The sequence below is a fragment of the Electrophorus electricus genome, chromosome 15 (genome assembly GCF_013358815.1).
Source record: "Electrophorus electricus isolate fEleEle1 chromosome 15, fEleEle1.pri, whole genome shotgun sequence".
NCBI lineage: Eukaryota > Metazoa > Chordata > Actinopteri > Gymnotiformes > Gymnotidae > Electrophorus > Electrophorus electricus.
The window spans coordinates 15,080,193-15,100,428 of record NC_049549.1 but is presented as its reverse complement, the minus strand read 5'-3'; the positions used below and the strand labels follow the sequence as shown (position 1 = coordinate 15,100,428).

At 43.3% G+C, this 20,236-nt stretch overlaps 1 protein-coding gene and 1 long non-coding RNA gene across 2 annotated transcripts; one reads left to right on the top strand and one right to left on the bottom strand.

Moving 5' to 3' along the window:
- Positions 1-7,007: 7,007 nt before the first annotated feature.
- Positions 7,008-18,759, bottom strand: zc3h4 (zinc finger CCCH-type containing 4). Its single transcript, XM_026997693.2, has 14 exons — positions 18,484-18,759; positions 14,548-14,785; positions 14,342-14,449; positions 13,958-14,210; positions 13,697-13,845; positions 13,457-13,553; positions 13,215-13,351; positions 12,759-12,860; positions 12,403-12,514; positions 12,094-12,203; positions 11,557-12,005; positions 11,105-11,421; positions 10,729-10,965; positions 7,008-9,845 (listed from the first exon to the last, which is right to left on the bottom strand). The coding sequence occupies exons 1-14, from the start codon at positions 18,561-18,563 to the stop codon at positions 8,236-8,238; spliced, it is 3,999 nt and encodes a 1,332-aa protein (XP_026853494.2). The 5' UTR covers positions 18,564-18,759; the 3' UTR covers positions 7,008-8,235.
- Positions 16,853-19,291, top strand: LOC113569704. The gene is made up of 3 exons (XR_003409822.2): positions 16,853-18,247; positions 18,753-18,892; positions 19,110-19,291. It is a non-coding gene; the product is annotated as an uncharacterized LOC113569704 (long non-coding RNA).
- Positions 19,292-20,236: the final 945 nt, after the last annotated feature.

Here is a 20,236-nt window from a genome sequence, read left to right as displayed (position 1 = left end):
AGGCCTATGGAACACATGGAAAGTAAAGTTTGGATTTGCCTCCAGAACAGTTATTTTGAGAAAGTGAAGTTGAAATATTATTTTAAAAGTATTTTGCATCCCTTTAATGAGAAATCAGTCTGGAAGCCAAATAAAGTTTTAGGATTTTTACAATAAATAACTCATAAGCTGATAAATCACATATCTGCAAATATATTGCACATTCACTTTAGCTTTTGATAGTGATAGTAGCAAAGAGCTTGTTTGTGAAAATGCTTAAGCATATAACCACAGCCCATGTTATCATTGGCCTTTGTGGAGCAGTAACGAAAACAGAGATACTGTTACATGTAATATTTAGTTTAGACCTTAAGTTGGTGAGAAGCTTATTGATGTGCATTCACTGTTTCAGTAAAATGGCATATTTCATAGTACTAGATAAAACCATGTGAATTACTTAAATAAATATGGGCAAGTTTCCCAACCTGGTTCAGTGACAAGGCTCCTAGAATATATTCCTGTACCACACCTGTGTTCCACTGCAGAGGTTTTCTATTCTCCTTTCTTTGAAAAGCCTGTGTTCTGTATTTTTTTTGACGTTATTATGCAATGGATCCTTTCCCTCTTGCCATAAACATGAGAGATATTCCAGAATAAACACAGAATTCTCTGATAACATTTCCTAACTAGTATTACAGAAGTACCACAGGAGGTAGAGGTCTGCTACTGCCCACTGTCTACCATAGCGGACTTCATCCTTGACTCCACCTGCTCAGTCTGCTTGCAGCACCATCCAGATGCATACAATCCCAACATCAAACGTACCACTGTTCAGGCCACATTGCCATTGAGTGTACAGTGGAAAGTGTCAGGAAAGAGCAGAATGAAGAATGGGAGTGAGCGTTATCTCCTAACATAGATGTGACAACTCAAGCAGGCTGATGAATTGCCTGTCTCCCTTCCCCAGCGCCACATTTGGCTGTGGAAAAACACTCTGCTGGAAGCACAACTACAACAACAACAAAAAAAGAAGAGTGCAATTTGTGGTGACCAAGAAGGCCAGACACACCCCAAGGTCGCTGGTAAACTGTGAATGTGTTTTAGACTAATCTCGTCTCCAGCACACTATGCGTTAAAAAACTCATGGTTACTTTTCATCTTTGTGTTTCTCTGTGAAGGCCATATGTTTTAGCCATCGTAGCAGGCACAGTCTGTTAGTGCAGTTGACTCATGCCTCATGTAACCCTGAAAAAATGCTAGCAGCACAGATACTGTGCATAAAACATGCACTGGTTAGTGTTGGCTTATTGTAAAAATAAACATGCATATCTGATATTAAAATCGGGGATATGTGGAAAAAACAAATGTTGTTTTAAACTGAATTTTAAGACACATGATTGCCATCTGCCCTTTTGACCTTCACGATACAACTCAGAGCAGTTCCAATTCTATATTACAACACCACCCGTCTCTTATGTAATAGGTAAACCAAGTTAGTTCCTGAGATCATCCAATTCACGGATTTTCCCAGTTAACCATCCGGTATCATAAATCATGAGGATTTACAAATACATCCCATCTGTGCCATGCTAAAATATAGTAATTAATTTTCACTATTAATTGAATTATAATTTACAAGTGAATGGTTAACATGATATGTCTGTAGCTATAGGCTTCCCAGATGTCCCAGATTAAAGCATTTCCCAGATGTCTATATTCTAGAAAAAGTTTATCCGTAATTAACAACTAAATCACAACTCAGCAGTTACATAACAATTAACAATCCCAGAAATAATGATTTATTCCTGAAAACAGTAGAGTAACAGTTTTGAACAGAATAATCAGCGGTATTTTGGGTTCAAATAACCGCAGGTTGCACTTGAACAGAACACACATTACTTCTTACACTGAAGCAATTCAATATCACACATTGTTTATATCTCCCTCTCTCTCTCTTTCTCTGTGTGTCTATATATGTATAGTTCCTGAGATAATCAAATTCACGGATTTTCCCAATTAACCATTTGGTATCATAAATCATGAGGATTTACAAATACATCCCATCTGTGCCATTCTAAAATATAATAATTAATTTTCACTATTAATTGAATTATAATTTACAAGTGAATGGTTAACATGATATGTCTGTAGCTATAGGCTTCCCAGATGTCCCAGATTAAAGCATTTCCCAGATGTCTATATTCTAGAAAAAGTTTATCCGTAATTAACAACTAAATCACAACTCAGCAGTTACATAACAATAAACGATCCCAGAAATAATGATTTATTCCTGAAAACAGTAGAGTAACAGTTTTGAACAGAATAATCAGCAGTATTTTGGGTTCAAATATCCGCAGGTTGCACTTGAACAGAACACACATTACTTCTTACAATGAAGCAATTCAATATCACACATTGTTTATATCCCTCTCTCTCTCTTTATATATATATATATATACACACACACACACACACACACACACACACACACACACAGACACAGAGAGACATTTATGTTCGGGCTTGTGTGTTTGATACTTGCCTCCCATGTTCTTTGTTGCGTTGTTCCAGCCGAGTCCACGCTCACGCTTCCAGCCGTACACGCGTGCCCGTCGTCCGGTAAACCGCTTAACTGCGACGGGACGTAAGGCAAGGAACAGCGCGCGCCGGGGCACGGGAAGGGCGAGAGCGCTGTCTGTGCGCGAGCAAAGCTTTAGAGGCTGGAGCCCGGGCACGCTTGGGGGTGGAGTGAGGGAATCCTATATGCATGTAGTAGACTTGCCTTAACGAGGAGCTGTCTGTTTAGAGTATGTTGGCACTGAATCCTGTGGGCAGGATTCCAGACTGCTCAGCCGTAGAATGACAAGCGCTTGATTGTTTTTTTCTCTCGTTGTTGATACGGCATTGCGGTTATAGATAATTGGACAGACCGCTCGGCTCCGCTGTAGGTCTAACGAATGTGCAACGCAAGCATGCATTTTTATTTATTGACGGTATAGATCGTATAAACCAAAAAAAAGGTCTCTAATAGCAATACTTAGAGGAGGGTTGTCTGTGTTTAAATAGAATTAAATAGAAACCATCTAGACAACTTGTCAGGAAAAAAAAAAAACATGCTGCCAGTCACAGTGGGGGATAAAGAAGCCCTGTTGTAAACGAAGAGGAATTGGTACAAGAAAGTTCAAACAAGCACTCTGACTCCAGGCAGCAAGGAAGACAACTGAGCATCTACGAGCAAAACAAGCCTAAACAGACTCAGTTGAGTTTACAAATTATCATAAAAAGATTATCTGCAGTACTCACAGATACACAACATTATATGCCATGTTTTTCGGCAGCTTACACACATTGAAGGTGTAGAGGTATGGACTGTGCATGCCAATCAGGTGTTGAACAGTGAGAAGCGTAAAGCTTATGTCTATATCAGGTTTATAGTCTACTACAGTCTTTTTCTGAATAAAGAGTTTTGGGAAATCCCCAATTTTAAACTAGTGTTAAACATTCCTTTAAGATTCAACATCATAACCCATAGGCAAAATAGTATTCGAGACATATTCAAGACTCTTTCTCACTTGTCAGCATCTAAGCCATACTCAAGGTCTCCTTTTCCTGTTCTGCCAGAATATGAAGGTCAGATGTGAAAGCCAAGACTTCCCAGAGCAGGCTCAGACTGTGCTTAGCCTCGACACGGCGTCCAGGCCCTGCGCTGCTCAGCCATCTCCCGCCCTCACAGAACACTGCCATGCCGTAAATCTCTCAAAAGGGCTTTTGTTGATTTGCCTGCAATGACGTGTACTGGGCACAGAAAATTCAACTGAAGAAACTCAGCAGGACAACTGACCATGCAAAAGGAGAGTGACTTCACCTTAGGCCTGGGGCACATTAGGCCTGGGGCACATTAGGCCTGGGGCACATACCCAGCTGCATGCTGGGAAGGGAGAATAATTCACTAACCTGAAGTGGAAAATAAAATCTGTAAATCCTTTTTTTTAAATTACAACCTACAGTAGTCAGTTTAAGGGGGTTAATTATTCATGCATTGTATTGGGTGACTATGCTTCTACCTACATAATTTTGTTACAGCATACTTATTCCTCTAAGATTTATCACATATTAAAATGTTTCTGCGTTTCTGCTTCAGCTGTCCATTACCCTTTTTTAAATAGTGATACATTCTTTTTTAAGAATTATAAAATCCCTGATAATGTACACAAGCATAACATTGTTGGCGTAGGGATGTTGTAAACGTGATAACCCCTGTCAGACATGCCAAATTTAAATGGACTGCAGACTGCTACTAAAAGCTGGTTTCTGGGAATTTATCAGCTTTTTATCCAGCAAGCCATCATGCACATCTCCTGATAATGCCCAGTGAACAGAGGGCACCGGATATGTGTACAGTACAAAACACACAAAAAAAGAACACCACAATGAGCAGGACAAGAAGGTTAACACAAGGGTATATTAAATCCAGTCCACTGACGGATCACAACACTGGCTAAAAATTGGTTATAGAGGAAGCTTGCTCCCTAAAGGTGGGGCTAAAGAAACACAATGAAAGAGGACCTGGGAAAAGCCACATCTGAACAGGAAAAGAAACTAACAAAACTCATGCCCCATTTAACACAGACAGTTCCCAGAAGACCTTGTGGTGGGGGGAAGTGAGCCCGTATAACAAGATTTACAAGACTTACTGTGGGAAAAGAGGGGACACAGTTTAAAACATCATGTAGCAACTGCTAGCCCTTATTCTGCATTCTACATAAGGCTTTGTGTTGGCCAAAAAAAATAAAAAATGAGTAGGATATATTGGAGAGTTCTGTTTACCAAAATATTGTAAACAAGTTCTTAATTTGCCACAACTTTAGTGTCAGACAACAGTCCAAAAAATGTGCGGTGATCAAGATACTAAAAACTCCTTTTAAGTGTTTAAATCTTTAAAACTCCACCTTTAAATTGTGATGTTGGAGAACTTTTACACGCAGCACAGCCTGCATTTTGTTATTTTTTTCCATTTTTAGCCATAACATTATATTGCATAACAAGCTATTTTCGCATGTTTGTCCTGTTCGTATGTCAGCTCATGGCCGAAAAAGGAGCAGACAGCCACTTTGCGAGCACTGAGGCACTCACTCAGCGAGCCAGCTCGACTTTGACTGGGGTTTATATCCCCCAAATGATGCCACGGATTTGTTTTCAAGTTTTCCCTGTTCTACTGCCTGTTGCAGAAAGGAATCTTCTCAGGAAGGAGGAGAGAAAAAAGCAAACAGGGTGGAACTCCTCGAGGAGGGCAGGAAACAGGACGGGGAGGGATAGGGAGGCTAGAGCAGAGTTTTCACGGGAAGCACAAACAGGACGGTTAAAGACATTTGGCAAGATGTACAACAGACTGCATTGCAGACACAGATAACGCTTGGGGTCCGATTATATTTCATGGGAGACGTTTTCTAGCTTTCATTGGAAATCATTATTACTCTGTGATTAGGCTTAGTGTTTGGGTCAAGAAAACCAGCCTGTTACATGGCTATTATACATTTCTAAAACTCTCAAACTGACCTAATAATTTCACCCAAAAAACTTTTTTGGACCAAATTATGCCACCTTATCCAGAAGTAGGACAGAGAAGGTTCTTCTTTCTAATCCACACTGAGACCGATGAAGACCTTAAGCACAAAAACAAACAGGGTGCGTGTTGTAAATATTTAGATTTTCTATGGTCACATAACCCTGCTGCATTGCATAAACTTTCATCAAATTTTGAAAGTGTCTAAACTATTTTAGGCTCTTTAAAAGCAACCAGAACATCCAAAATCCATCTGGAAGACTACATTTTGGCTGTGTAAAAGTATTTCAACACTGAATACCAATCAAGAAATACCCCAATTTACCACTAAGCACAAAATGGCTAGCAATAGTCTTGCCCAGACCAGGTTTTGATTAAGCAATAAGAGCCAGTATGGTCCTGCTACTACAGTCACTGTGCCTATAGTCTAGCAAATCTAGAGACAGATGGTGGTGTGAGTTCCTGCAGTTCCAAATGAGAAAAAAAGACATCAAGTTTCTGAAGCCCTACCACTGTAGGTATAAGGGACACCTCTGACCGACCCAGTTCAACTGTAAGGAGATCAAGAATGCTATATATACTCGAGCCTTCCCTCCATGTAACGTTGCCTTAAGGGGATTATGGGTAAAAATAAATACCAGAGAAATCTTGTGAAGGCTGTGCTCAGTACTTTTAAATCTGGAATGAAGAAACATGAACGACTGCAGCACAAGCACCAGTTTGAAAAAAAAAAAGAATCCTTATATGCTAGACATTTGCAGTTCTGGAGTTTCTACTAGACAACCAAAACACTTTATATGCTCATAAACCAAATGTAGCTGTTTTTACTCCAGGCAAATTCCTTTGCTTAAAATTATCATTCCCTCATAAAAATCTGGAACAGCAAACATAGAGTGGTACAGGGTGTGGAAAGGCTCTGAATAAATTACAGCTTAATGTCTATTGCATGCAAAGGAAACTCCAAACTACTTTGTTTTTTACAACAAAGTTTGAACCTGATATCCAAACCGCATTGCTATAGTTAAAAAGCTTAATTATCAAATGTAGGCTCAACAGATGGTTTGATTTTTGTCTGTCCAATGGAAAGTGGCTAGAACTGGGAAGCCATCGCAACCATGGTGTAGAAGCAATTTAAAATGCTTTTCTCTTAGCAAATGAATCAATGCCAAAGAAAACTTGATTTATTGAGGAATGTCTTTGTTTTAAAGTTAGACAGGTCATTAATTGCGATTGGTGATAATGCACTACTGAGTACTGCTGGGAATTTGTGACAGACATTAATAGAGTGACGTGTAACCCCTGATCCGAATGGGGGAGCATACGGCTGCGGAAACTGGGAAATGACACGTATACGGGTCAAAGATAAAGAGGAAGAGAAATACTGTCAGATGAATGATGGCCATGTGCAACAATCACTTGAATTCTTAGCCATACTAAACACATGTAGTAGAGTTTCAGACCTTCACCTTGTTCAATCTGATGTTGCCTTTATTAAATATTTCACAACCTTACCTACACTGAATGGTTACAAAATGTTACCTCTTGTCAAATATGGACACTTTTCAATATACAAAGCAGTTTTTCCCAGGGGCAAACCTAAACAAAACACAAACAAAAAAGTTGATTTTCTTATGTAGTCCTCATGAAAAATCTCATGTTCCAGGGTAAGATGGGAAGAACAGTTCTTTTACTGAAAAACAAAAGCATTACATAAACCTCTCTCGCATATCTCAAGTCCATTTACACTGCAGGTGGGAAAAAATATTTATATACTGTACAAATATGTATATAGAATGATTCGATTCTACTACAATGTGGACAAAGAAAAAGCAGATTTCTCATAAGTATAAAAAATAAATTAAAATTTCACATGTGAAACACTTAACAGAGGGGTTTTTCAGTTATACAGTTTTGTTACTCGGAGTGGGAGCTGAGAGCCCCAAGCATAAGGGAGGTACCCATAAACAGCCTTTAAAAAGAAGAAAGAAAAAGAGAGCAAAGCAAAACAAGGTCCTCAGCTGAACCAAGCACAGACCACTGGAGAGCTAAAACAGTTTAAAAGAAGTTAAATCGCCGACGGGACAAAATGCAGAAACACAACGTTGCTAACATTGTCCTGTTAAAGCAATGAAGTGGCAGTGCATACTCCCATGGATTTGTCCTGCTGCAGAGCCGATCGTAGGGGACTGGGATAGTGACATGCCCCTGCCATCTACCTTCTGCTCTATGAGAAGATCTCTCATAGAGCCACAGGGGTCCATCACAGAGAGGGGCTGGAGGTGCTCTATGGCAGTGTATATGGGTCATCTTCCAATCAGATCACTAAACCATGGGTCATCTTCCAATCAGATCACTAAACCAGAGCCTACTGACAGCAGGCCACAGACTAATGAAAAAACACATCTCCTTTCGAAAGCCCAGGTTTATTCTTACACTTTGAGAAGAATTTAAAATGAATACATCTTAAATGTTCTCATTTGGTTTTAAAACAGACATATATTTTTATAGCTATCTTTGTGTGTCCCCCCCGCTTCACCTTATATTCTCATTGTATTCCCTTCCATCCCAAACACAAGTCCTTAGAAGTGTGAATACTGTGATGTGGAACGTGGTGCTGCAGCGGTACTCTCCTTGCACATAAGGCATCGCCGAGGCCGAACGCTCCTGAAAGCCTTAAAGCTCTGTGTCCGAGTTCACTGACAGAAGGGCGAGGCTGTAGGGTCAAAGCCTTTGAAAACATCCTTGAGCGAAGCACTGTCCTGCTCAGCAGCATCCGGCTGCGCGGGGCTATTGCCCCCAAATGGACTGCCCGTGCCGCTGGGCTTGCTGGCTTGCTTCACCACGCTGAAGAGTGTGGACACAGGCAGGTTGTGGACTCCCGCCGGCTGCTCGGTGCCCACAGAACTGCCCTGGCTGGGTTGAGAGGGCCCTCCGGGAGTAGGGGCTCCGGCAGCACCCAAGCCAGGGGAGGGCGAGGGTTTGGGTCGAGGCCGGTTGTAGCTGTTGTAGCGATCGGTGGTTTGATCGCCACTGCCCTTGTCCGGCTCGGGCTGGTCTAGAGCAGACTTGCGGACGAACAGCGGCTCCTTAGCCTTGGGCTTGGCCGAGGCGGATGCGGCGTCGGCGGGTTTGGGCTCGACGGCTGGTGTGGTGGGCTCCAAACTTTCCGATTTGTCCGAGCCCTGTGTCCGTGGGTCATACAGGCTGATGCTGCTAAGGACGCTGCTGCTCGCGCCTGCGCTGCCGCCTCCAATTCCTCGCCCGGCCCCTCCCGCCGACAGCAATCGCGGGTCGTAGGGTGCGATCGTGGGCGTAGGTGAGGTTGGGGCAGGGGGGCCAGACGACGATGCCGACACGGGCAGAGCTGGAGGTTCCGAAGGCTGCTTGAGGGCAGATTTTTGCGGCTGAAGGCGAGGGTCAGCCACAGCCTTCCGGGCCATGCGGGGGTCTACGGGCTTTTCGGAGGGGGTGGATGCAGGTGGAGCCGGTGGTGGAGGGCACTGAGAGGGACCGGACGAGGTCGCGTTAACAGTCTTGAGGATGCGAGAGAGCAGCTCATAGTCCGGGAGGGAGGATGAGGAGGAGGAGGCGGACTGGCCAGTCTGCTCGGCGAGGGGGGCCGAGGCTGGCACGGGCGCGGGCATGGCCGTGTGGATCTGTTGTTGGGCGCGTGACAGCCGCGGATCCATAGAAGTGACTGGCGGGATGCCGGGCGGCAGTGGGAGGAAGTCCTGCTTGGGAATGGGGACGGGGATGAGGTCTTCGGGACTCCACAGCACCACCTTGGCAAAAGGTGGCTTGGTCAGCACCACGTCTTTCTTGATGTGGCTGAACTGCTGGAGCTGGGAGCGGGGGTCGCGCAGGGCCATGCCCATCAGCGGATCCAGAGGGATGGGCACATGCTTGTCCCTCAGCATCCTCTCCCCCTCCTCTTCCTCAGTGGCAGCAGGGACCAGGGGTGGGGGCTTATACACAAGCGGGGGCTCAGGTTTGGGCGCAGCGGCCTGCCGGGCGAGGCGGGGGTCAGCGGGAGCGGAGGAGGATGGTGAAGAAGAGGGGTTGTGCTCGGGGGTCTGAGAAGAGTCAGGGGCGCGTGCCAAGCGGGGGTCCCGTGCCAGCCTGGGGTCTGCAGGCCTGCTGGGTGCTTGCACCGGCTGGGCCTTCTGCAGACGGGGGTCGCTGGGGGCACCATCAGGCTTCTGGGGCCCCTGGTTTTGACTCTGCTGCCGTAAAGTTTTGAGAATCGATGTGACACTGCCACCACCATCTTCATCTTCGCTAGAATACCAAATTGCAGAATCACCTGAAACACACAAGAGACCACAGAATGTTTAATAAGAATGGGAAGATACTATTTAAAGCTGTCCATCTAAAATACAGGTAAATCTCCAGTCAAGATAGACCACAGCAGCTGCACACTTTCAGAGATTTTACTGCCTTGTTGTTACATACTGATTATGAAACCCATTATGCAGCTGGTGTAAGAAAAAAAAAGTTACACTGGAGAGATCTTGAAGACAACACCTGTGACACCCGAGAGCTAAATGATTATTCACATTTGGTTTCCTGTCCCTGATATCCGCTTTAAATGGTGTATATGACCAATTGTGCCATCTGTTAGTCGAGCACTAAGGTGAAAACAACTCTGAAGACCAAAGCATGTTTACAGGCTTTAGAGGTTCTGCACAGGGTCATGCACAGAACTGGGTCCTTGAGCTGCTTCCTGCATGGGAGCTGCCTCTTCCAAAAAAAAGACTGTATATACATACCACAATTATGCATTTTTAAGTCGAATGTATTGTAACAACAAAGCTGAATTTCTGCTCCCTTTGAAGTGTGCTGAAGTCATGCGGATTTACTGAAAATTAGCACAGAATCTAATTTGGTAAATATTAAACATTAGTGCAAAGAAAGCACCTATAACAAGCCAACTCCAGTTTAACATGAAAGCCTGAAACAGGCTTAAGTGATCAAATCTTTGATTAAATGTGACATTTGTCATTACATCCTTTGGGCAATCTCAACATTTTAGGGATAGACACTTTGATATGTACTTTTACAATCCTTAAAATACCAGTGTTGCTGTGATAAGATGGTGCTCGAGAGAGTTGTCACATCTGGGTAATTTTTTGTTTTCACTGCTATGGGTGAGCATGGGTGGTGGGACCTGATGTGGTTGGCTGTACCTTCGTTATCCCTCTCTGCGCCTCCTTCGGCCAGTCTCCTGGCCCTCTCCTCCTCTTCCTGCTGCTTCTGCTGGATCCTCATAAACAGCACACGCTGCGCTGGAGGCAGGAAATCTGGGACTGTTATTCCGGACTGGTTTGCTGAGCCTCCATTGGCTGGGCCCTCCATGCTCCCAGAGCTCTGGTTCCCTGAGGACATGTCACTGAAGTTTCCACTAGCTCCCTTGTAGCCATCACCTATGGCCAGAGGCAGAAATATATGCAATAAGATTAAATATCTCAGTTTACACAACACAATATTTAGCAATGCAAAGTCGGATGGGAATATGCTATGATGCATTTGTCTGGACAGCTATTCCTCGGAAGGTAAGCTCACCCTCGGTGCCTCCCCCTTCCTTTCCCATGCTTTGCTGCTGCTGCTGGTAGAAATTATCGTAAAAACTGCGACCAGGTCCGCTGCCGGGGGCCATCATGGCTGGGTTCGACGGCCCTTCTCCTGAACCAAAGTTCTGCATCATTGCTGAGGGACCTTGGTTCATGTTCGGTGAACCCATGGGGGCCATTTCGTGAGGCCCATTGGGCCCCAAGTGTCCAGGTGGCACTGGCCCAGGGAAACGAGGTGCACCAGGAGGTCCTGGAGTGGGGCCCTGAGGTCCTGCAGTGCCTGCTGCAGCAGCACCAGTATTTGGACATCTGCAAAGTAACAAATTCAATGGTCAGTCATTTCTAAAAGCATCAAGCAGCAGGAATTTAAAAAACATTTATATATAGGTCATGAACAAAAATATGCAACTGAATAGCTGTTGTGAGAAAAGAGAGAGGACCGACCTGACACCCAGCTTTTGTGCCAGCTGTCCGGTGGGTTTCACGACAATCTCGAACAGGGATGGGATCTTCTTGCTTGTGTTGCCCCCGCAGGGAGGCGGAGGACCCAGGGCTTGTGGAGGTGGACCATTTGGGTTTGGTGATCCCTGGTACGACCCTCCATCTGGGCAAGGTGCAGGGGGTCCAGGACAGGGTCCAGTTCCGGGACCTGATCCAGATCCAGGGCCAGGGCCGGGACACAAAGGACCGTTAGGGGGCATGTTGCCCGGTGGTGGGGGCCCAGTCATGCCAAAGTCCATGGGGGTAGAAGAATCGGCTGGGACAGGCCTTGGGGGTGTGGGGAGAAGGCCAACTCCAGGCGGGGGTTTTGGCAGGGGATTAATGCCTTGCTTTTTCAGCTCTTCCACTTCCTTCTCATCCTCTGCGCCAGCCTCAGCATCCTCAGCCAGCATCTGCACAAACGGCAAACAGCTCAGCTTTGGAAGCAAGAAAGCAAGAGCAACACACGTGATGTAGGTTTTCCCTGATAGAGGGGCTCACCTTATCCAGTAGTTCTTTTGTGTCATCTGTCAGAGGTTCGTGGGAGAACATACAGTCATCTCCGTTCACACAGTTGCCTGTAGTGTGGAACAGCTTGCATGGGAAGTCCCGTGCTTTCGAGTCAAGGAATATTCTGCACCAATCTGGGGATGAATTACTGAGCCCAGACCCATAACAGCAACTTGCCTATGAAAACATTTTTTGTTTCTTTCTTTTTTTTAGCAGACAAGGTGTTCTTGGTCAGTCCATTAACAAATGGTACAGCTGATAATGGCTGGCGACAAAAAAAACCCAACTATAGCAGGATATCATGCATGTAGGGGCAGTTCTCAGCCCGAGCGCAAAAGCCAGTGATGTAGAACTTGCACAGTTCCTTCTTCTTAGGCAGCTCAATGTCATGACTGAAGTTGCAGTGCTCACCCTGCCAATCACAGAGTTAACAATAACCACAGTAGTCAGGTTAAAAAAAAAAAAAAAACAACCCTAAATTAATTATACAATTTGGTTGACACAATGGCCTATTTTTGAAGGTTCACTGAAAAAAACTAAATTAATTATACCATTTGGTCGACACAGTGGCCTATTTTTGACCTTAACCAAACTATCACTGCCTAAAAATGCATAATTAATTTAATAATTAAGGTCAAATGAATCTGAACGCTTACCCATGTACAGCGGCCCTCGATGTAGTACTTGCAGATGGCCTTGCCTTTCTTGTCCTGGCCGTGTTTATCCTGGTCATGTTTCCTCTGGCCACCACCTCCATCCTACACAATACATAGTACTCTTGAGCTATAAGTACTCATATTTTACTGTTGGTGTTCTGTGAGAAGAGGATTGACCAGAGCAGTAGCTCTCCACCCGTACTTCCAACGTACCACTGCTGCAAACGTATACCTCAACATACACAAGCCAAGTAATCAGGATAAAGTTATCTAACTTCAAACAGGATTGGAATGTCAACAAAAACCTGGATCAGTCTCCAAGTTATATGTAAAAACCATTGACTTTGGCATTCAAGTGTTCCCACAAACGTTGACTGAATGGACCAGCAGTGTCGGGTAAGAGCTGAAGCTGAGCACGTCTGCTCTAGTGAGCTGTGGGCTGATTCAGGTTCTTACCGTCGTGTCCATATCTCCGTTGTTGTCTTCATCATGGCCTTGGTCTCCTCCACGGCCCCTCCCTCGATTCCTCCCTCTGCCCCGGTTCATGCCTCTACCTCCCTTACCCCGTCCACGACCCCGCCCACCCTTACCACCTGCAAATAAACAAACAGATAAGATGCTTTGCATAAGCATACCTGTTGCGTTCTAAAATTAATTCAACAAATTACTGTTAGGTACACAGTGCACTTAAAACTCACCACGCCCTCTATCCTTGGATTTCCTATACTGGTTAAGTTCTTTTGAGTAATCATCATAATCATCGTCCCCCATGTTGTCATAGTCGTCGTCACCATACTGTGAAGTACAATTGTAAATTTCAAAAACTTCAAACAGTCTGTGGTCTTATCAAAGCAACAGCCAAAAAAACCCAACCCATCAGTCATTTGTAAACACATGAAAGATTAATGACCATCAGCTATTTGTGAGCTGGAACTAACCTCCATTTCATCTCCGTACATGCCGTCTCCTTCCTCATTCTCTCCTCCCATTTTGCCTCTTCCTCTTCCTCTGCTTCCTCCTCGACCCCCACGACCCCTCATCCCTCCTCTGCCCCGGCCTCTCTGGTTCTTCATTCGCCCTTTACCGCCTGCAGGGTAACATCAGAACCATCAGCACTCATAACCAACTGCCTTACCCACAGTGGCTCTTCCCCTGGTGGCACGCGAGAGGCATTCTCGTCCTGCCAGGACAGCGGTTACCTCTGCCACGCTGGCTGCCCGGCGGCCCTCCGCCGCCACCACCCTCTTTGGCCTTGCGGTACTGGTTAAGCTCTTTGGTGAAGTCGTCATAGTCATCTTCACCCATGTCCTCGTCCTCCTCGCCCTCATAGTTCTCTTCATCATACTCGTCGTAGCCGCCGTAGCCCTGCTTGTCCATTTTCATATAGCTGCCCTTCTTCGGCATGGGCCCCCCATGACCAGGAGGAGGAGGGGGGGGGTAGCCTCCGTGAGACTGGAACACAGATCACAATTAAGACGCCAGCCAACTGGATACTGGGGTTCCATGGCTTCCACATCTACAGTGACTCGACATGAAGAAGAAGGAAAAAAAACAAAAAAAAACAATTAAGGAGTTTCACTCACTGAGGGTGGGTACTGAGGGCTGTATTCCCGATATTTCCTCTTCTCGCTGGGACTGTAATCAGAGTCATCGCTGTAGTCTGAATGATCGTCGCTGGACGAGGCATGCCGCTGCCACAAACACATGCAGATAAATCAGACTCGACAACAATGCGGACAGACTCCAACACGTGGAGCACCAGCTACCCTGCGTAAGCATGCACACTCACCTTGTGTTTTGATTTTCGCCTTTTTTTGGCCCTCCGCTTCTCTTTCTCCCGCTCCCGCTCCCGCTCCCTTCGCTTTTTTCTCTTGCGACGGTGGCCCTTGTCGTCGTCCGAGTCGCTGCCGTGCCGCTCCTTGCTGCGGCGGGGCTTCTCCTCCAGCTCTGGGCCCTCGGCGCTGGGCACCTCCACCTCTCCTCCATCATCTTCCAGCTCACCCTCCTCCAGCTCACCATCCTCTTGCCTGGTAGATACATACATACCACAACTGGCCATCACTAAACAGAAACAGAAACCCAAACCCAAAGAAACAACCTTCTAGATCAGAGTTTCCTTTATATTTTTTACATCTCCTTACAATTACCCCGAAGGAAATATCATCCTTATAAGCAGAAAATAAACATTGCATGAAAGAGATTATAAACAGATGTGTGACCCAAGGAAGTAACAGATACCTGTTATGTAAACCTGTTAGGTAAACATATGTAAACATTTGCTATGGACATGGATTTATTAAACTCGTTTTGCACACATGGTTATGTTCCAGTTGGTTTAAGGGTGTGATTAAGGGTCCTTTTCACCACCTTTAACACATACTATCATTTGCATGCTGTCAGCTTGCAGACAGGATATTCTGAGGTTGGCTCAGACTACCCTGATTAGCTCTGCTGTCTTTTGACTGTGTAAGAGTGTAGTAACATTTACTACATAGTTGTATGACATTAGTGTATTATTTCCCATTTATCTCACAGCTCAGAGAATCCACAGCAATGCCTTCGCACATTAACATCCATAAATTCTGGTTCTGCTCACTGAAACTAGAGACTCAATCCAGAAACCTCTACAAAATAAAACTGCAGTGAAATAAAAAGTAGCAAAGCCATATTGCTGAAAAACTTTCTTTAAGCTTAAAGGGCCAGGACCAGATTGGGACAGGTTTGCATGAGTTAAAAGACTTACCTAATGCTATCTACTAGCCTACTGACTGATGCAATGCACCAGCTTGGTTATGTCAGACTGGGAGTGTCCAGTGTTCTACATAATACGGGAGTGTCTAAAATTCTACCCTGCGAAACTGTACAGATGTTTTTCTTAAATACAATTTTAATAAAAAATAGTAAAATATAAACTCATAAGAGTAAATAGTTTTTTGGTTATCTACAATAGCTTGAACTATCCATTCACAACTGCAGACTATCCGTATAAAAAAACCTATCCCTGTTAATAACCCCGTAGCAAATGTGAAAGTGTACCATCATTCAGCTCAATAGAAAATGGTGATCTGTTCACTGCTGAATTCACTCAGACAACAATATAGGCTATTTCTATGGCATAACCATGTTATACCCCCTCTAAGTAACACTTAGGTAACTGCTGAATAGCCATAAGCATATGTACACTTCTGAAAGGTTTGTCTAACTAATACATTACAATGTAGGTACTGAATATTTGTTAAACCCAAAACTGATTTACACTCAAAAGAACTAACAGGTCAATATGGTTCACACAAATAATTATCTGATATCAGTGAACTGTTATTTTAACAGTCCTACTAAATAGACACATCGTGGAAAATCCAACCATCTTAGGAACAACTTTGGTAGCTAGGACAGCAAACAAAATAATTTTCAAATACTTCACTTCTAATAATCACTATCACCTTTCTATTCTCCCTAGTCACTGGAGAGCAGAGTGAAAGCAAATTCTAGTATTTGCGTCACTGCAATCAAGTTAAGGGGACTTGGCAAATTTCACACACCGCCATTCTTAAAATCTGAAACATGATACTTTTAAAAATCATAAATTATATAATACTCTAATCAGTCTATGTACTAGAACTGTGATAAAAAAATAAGGTATTTAAAACTTGTGCTGCTACAAATAAATCTTCGTCTCCAACAACTGCATAGCTTTGACTGTGAGGTTGTCTCCCTGTACTGTGCTCAATGTCCACCTACTCTGGCAGCCTGAAGTGTGAACTGACCTCCAAATTCATAGTACATGGGTGGTATTGAAGTAACTCAAACAAAATGTTACAAAGAGTTGGCCAAACTCTGTAAACTTGGTTTTAGAGTGAGCCAAACGTTTGTACAATTATATGGGTGTGAAATTACTGCTAGATATTTTTTTGTCATATTTGCATGTAACATAAAAATGTCATCTTGGCACTAATGTAAATAACGACTGGATAACTGGGCTCTCTGCTCATGCAGTTAACTGTGAGCAAAAAGACATCCATGTAATTAGGGCACTGACAAAAAAAACAACAAAAAATTAAGGTGTATTCTAATATAATAAGTTTACGTCGTCATCCAATAATAAAAGCAACGCTCATCAAACCACAGAAAGACTTGAAACAATACAGAGCAATGAAACTATGGCTCCTACAATGCTATGAATTGAACATGCTCTCCTATCTCCATATTACCATTCAAAAGCACTAGTACTGAACATTTATCCATTGTTTGGACTTCATGTTTGCTATAAAGGGGTGATAAGTAATGCAATGGGTGTAAAGTTACACGATTTGGGAATCAGTGAAATTGTGAAACTGGTGTTTTTCTTCACTTTTAGGACCTTGAATGCTTTTGAGACTTTGGGAATGCACTGAACCAAGAGGGTGTTTGTGAAAATACATGAAATACATGCTTCTTCTGAAACTGGACAAAACACTAAAAACTGAATATAAAATTTCCAATTTCAGTTTAACTTCATATACAGAGAAAGATACATACATGTAACTTAAACGAAACTTGACATTTAAGCTATATAAAATTGGGAAATATAGTTAACTAGGAAGCACTAGGGAGAAAAACAATCTAGATGTTAAAAAAATATCTAGCTACCAAATTTAAGGAACATTTTGATTGTCGGGTGAAAAAGTAAAAAAAATAAAATAAAAATTTAAAATAACAGAGAGAACGGGAGGAAACTGTTGGCCAGTGTAATGTACTAGATAATTAACTCGTATAGCGAGCTAAAAATAAAGTGTACTTTTGACATTAGGCTTGCTTCCGATGATCTCCATACTATGCAAATAGTCGTGCTAAAGCTAAATGTTAATGGCTGAAAAAGCAATAAACACGATGCAAAACAATATTTTGGGGCCTTGGCCAGCGGAAAAAAATAGTGCGCAACTCGCCAGCTAGCCACCTAGCTAGCTCAATTGTTAATGCTAACATTTTGTTTAGCATTAGCTTAAGTTGGTCAAATTCTACCAAATCTGCCGTGGCCAACTACACTTTACCGGAGTTAACCGTCGTGTTGGGTTAAAAACCGCCGCCGTCGGTAACACGTTTAATGGCCGGCCGCTGCGCTATTCGAGCGGTTTCTTACTTGGTCCTTTTGACAACTTATCGGCTAACATTAGCTACAGATAGCTAGCCTCAGATAGCATACGTGGCTAACGATGAGGAAGTCCACATCATGTAAAGTAGCTTAACCTAGCCGGTTACTCATTCCTGTTGGACTTGTAAGCGTCTCCGAGAACACACAGGCTTCGTTTTGAGAAGGAAAAAAAAGAATTAAATTAGATTAGTAACTGTAGCTAAGAAGAGTGGAGTTAAATAGCTGGCGTTTACTCAGGTCCATTTGTTCTTTACTATGAGGAAGACTGAGTTACATGGTCGATGCTCTTTGCATAGTGGCCATTTAGTCCTTCGATGATGGCAAGAGCCTCGAACAATGAATGGATTTCTAAATTCTGGTACGTTTCTGAGCACATCCCTGACATATCTGAACATTTCTCTTGACTCGGGTATGACCTTCCAGATTGCGCTGTGCAACGTTTCAAGATGGCGTTCGTTACCTTGTTTCCCAGAAAAAGTCGACTTTAATCCCTTTGAAAGAAAAAGAAAAAAAAGCAAAAGAATACCCGTGCTTTTTGTATTTAAAAAGCAAAGGATAAATAAATAGTTGGATAGAAATATGATATTACTCGACCTTTCATCAGTGAGAAGGCTGTTGTGTTCGTGGTTGGCTGTTGGGGAGTTTGGATGGACAGTCATGCTTTCCACAGCCATTTCCTCTAACGTACTACATTCAGTGCAAAAAAATCGACTCAGGACTCGACTGGCTTATGCGTTAATTGACTTGGATCTACTTGTTGATTGGTTTTAGGAAGAGTTTCAGTTCATAGCAGTTAATTCCCATTAACAGTTTGAAAGAGAAACATGCTGAAACGTTCCTGAAGTTCTCTCCGTCCTCTACAGTGGCGAGGTGAAATGAAACTCATTCACTCAAAATGGCGACGGTTCTTCTCCGGAGGAGAAGGGGCGGGGTTAGCGGGCACTGACGTCATTGCGGAAAAAAGGGACAGGGAGGGGCGGAGTCAAATTATCCACGGGTACAAGTAGGTACTGAAGTAGTGACTGTTAAAGTAGTATAAATTATTAAGATATTTTAGGTACTTATTTTTTCTCCTTTCCCAATTATTTATTATTGCTATTATTATATAATATACTTTATTATATAAAGTATATATATTCTATATATACTTTATATTATTGTATTTTCTGGCTCACTGGTTGATAATTTTGATCTATGTATGCACATTATCTTCTTATCAGGGCTGCAACTCAGTTGGAATAGCTAGGACTGGAGGAAAAGAAGGATTGTAGACAAATGTGTCATTGCCACAAGACTACTGTGCATTCTCTTGAATTTGTTGTATGTTTTATAGAAAAAATATTTTGAAAGGAAATTTAGGTACTTCTAAAAATGCCTGATAAATAAATAATATAGTAATTTGTTTGCTGGAGTCTTTTATTTCTGTTGACGAAAAGCTATGTTTGAAGGCATGAATAAAACCCAATGGCCTTTTCGCATTCCTGTGAATCACACTGTTCACACACTTAGTTGACTTAATACCAACATCATTTACTTAATTTACATTGTGTGGTTGTGTTTCTATGTTCTTGGAGGCAATGAAATAAGACATTTGTAGGCTTGCTGTATTATTAGACATTTCTATGTAACTTTTTAAGACATCCCGGGGCAACACTTGGTTGTATTCAAACTTACTGAGAGAGGGGTTTCATCATTATTAGAATTCTATTTGCAATATACACTATGTCTTAGCTGCATCACACACATCATGTCATGTAATGAAGGCTGACGGCTGAAAAGATCAGCACAGACTCTTCTGTTCTCGGCAGCTCCTCCTGTAGGACACTCAAATGCATCCAGGCCAGCAGTGAGAAATAATCCCTCCAGCGGGTCCTAGGGCTGCCACAGGGCCTTGTTCCACTGGGACCAGCCTGGAACAGCTGTAGTGGGAGCCAATCAGGGGGCTTCCTTATGAGATGCCAAAACCACCTTAGCTGGGTCTTTTGAGGAGCAGTGGCTGTGCTGTGAGGCCTTCGCAGATTTCCAGAGTTCCACATCTTATCGCAGAGTGATATTGTCTGCTTTTTGTATTTGCAAAATTATTATTTTGGTCACTACCCATGTCTCATTAACATAGGTGAGGATAGGGAAGTAGATTGGCCCAGTACACATAAAGTTTCATCCTTGCACTAAGCCCCACTTCAGCACCACATTCCGATCCAGAGACTGCAACACTGCTGCTGCTGACCCAATTCATTTGCTCACTCATGAACAAAATCCCAAAATATTTAAACTCCTCCACAGGGAGGCATTCCATTATTTTCCAGGAGAGCACCATGACCTCAGACTTCGAGGTGCTGATCTTCAT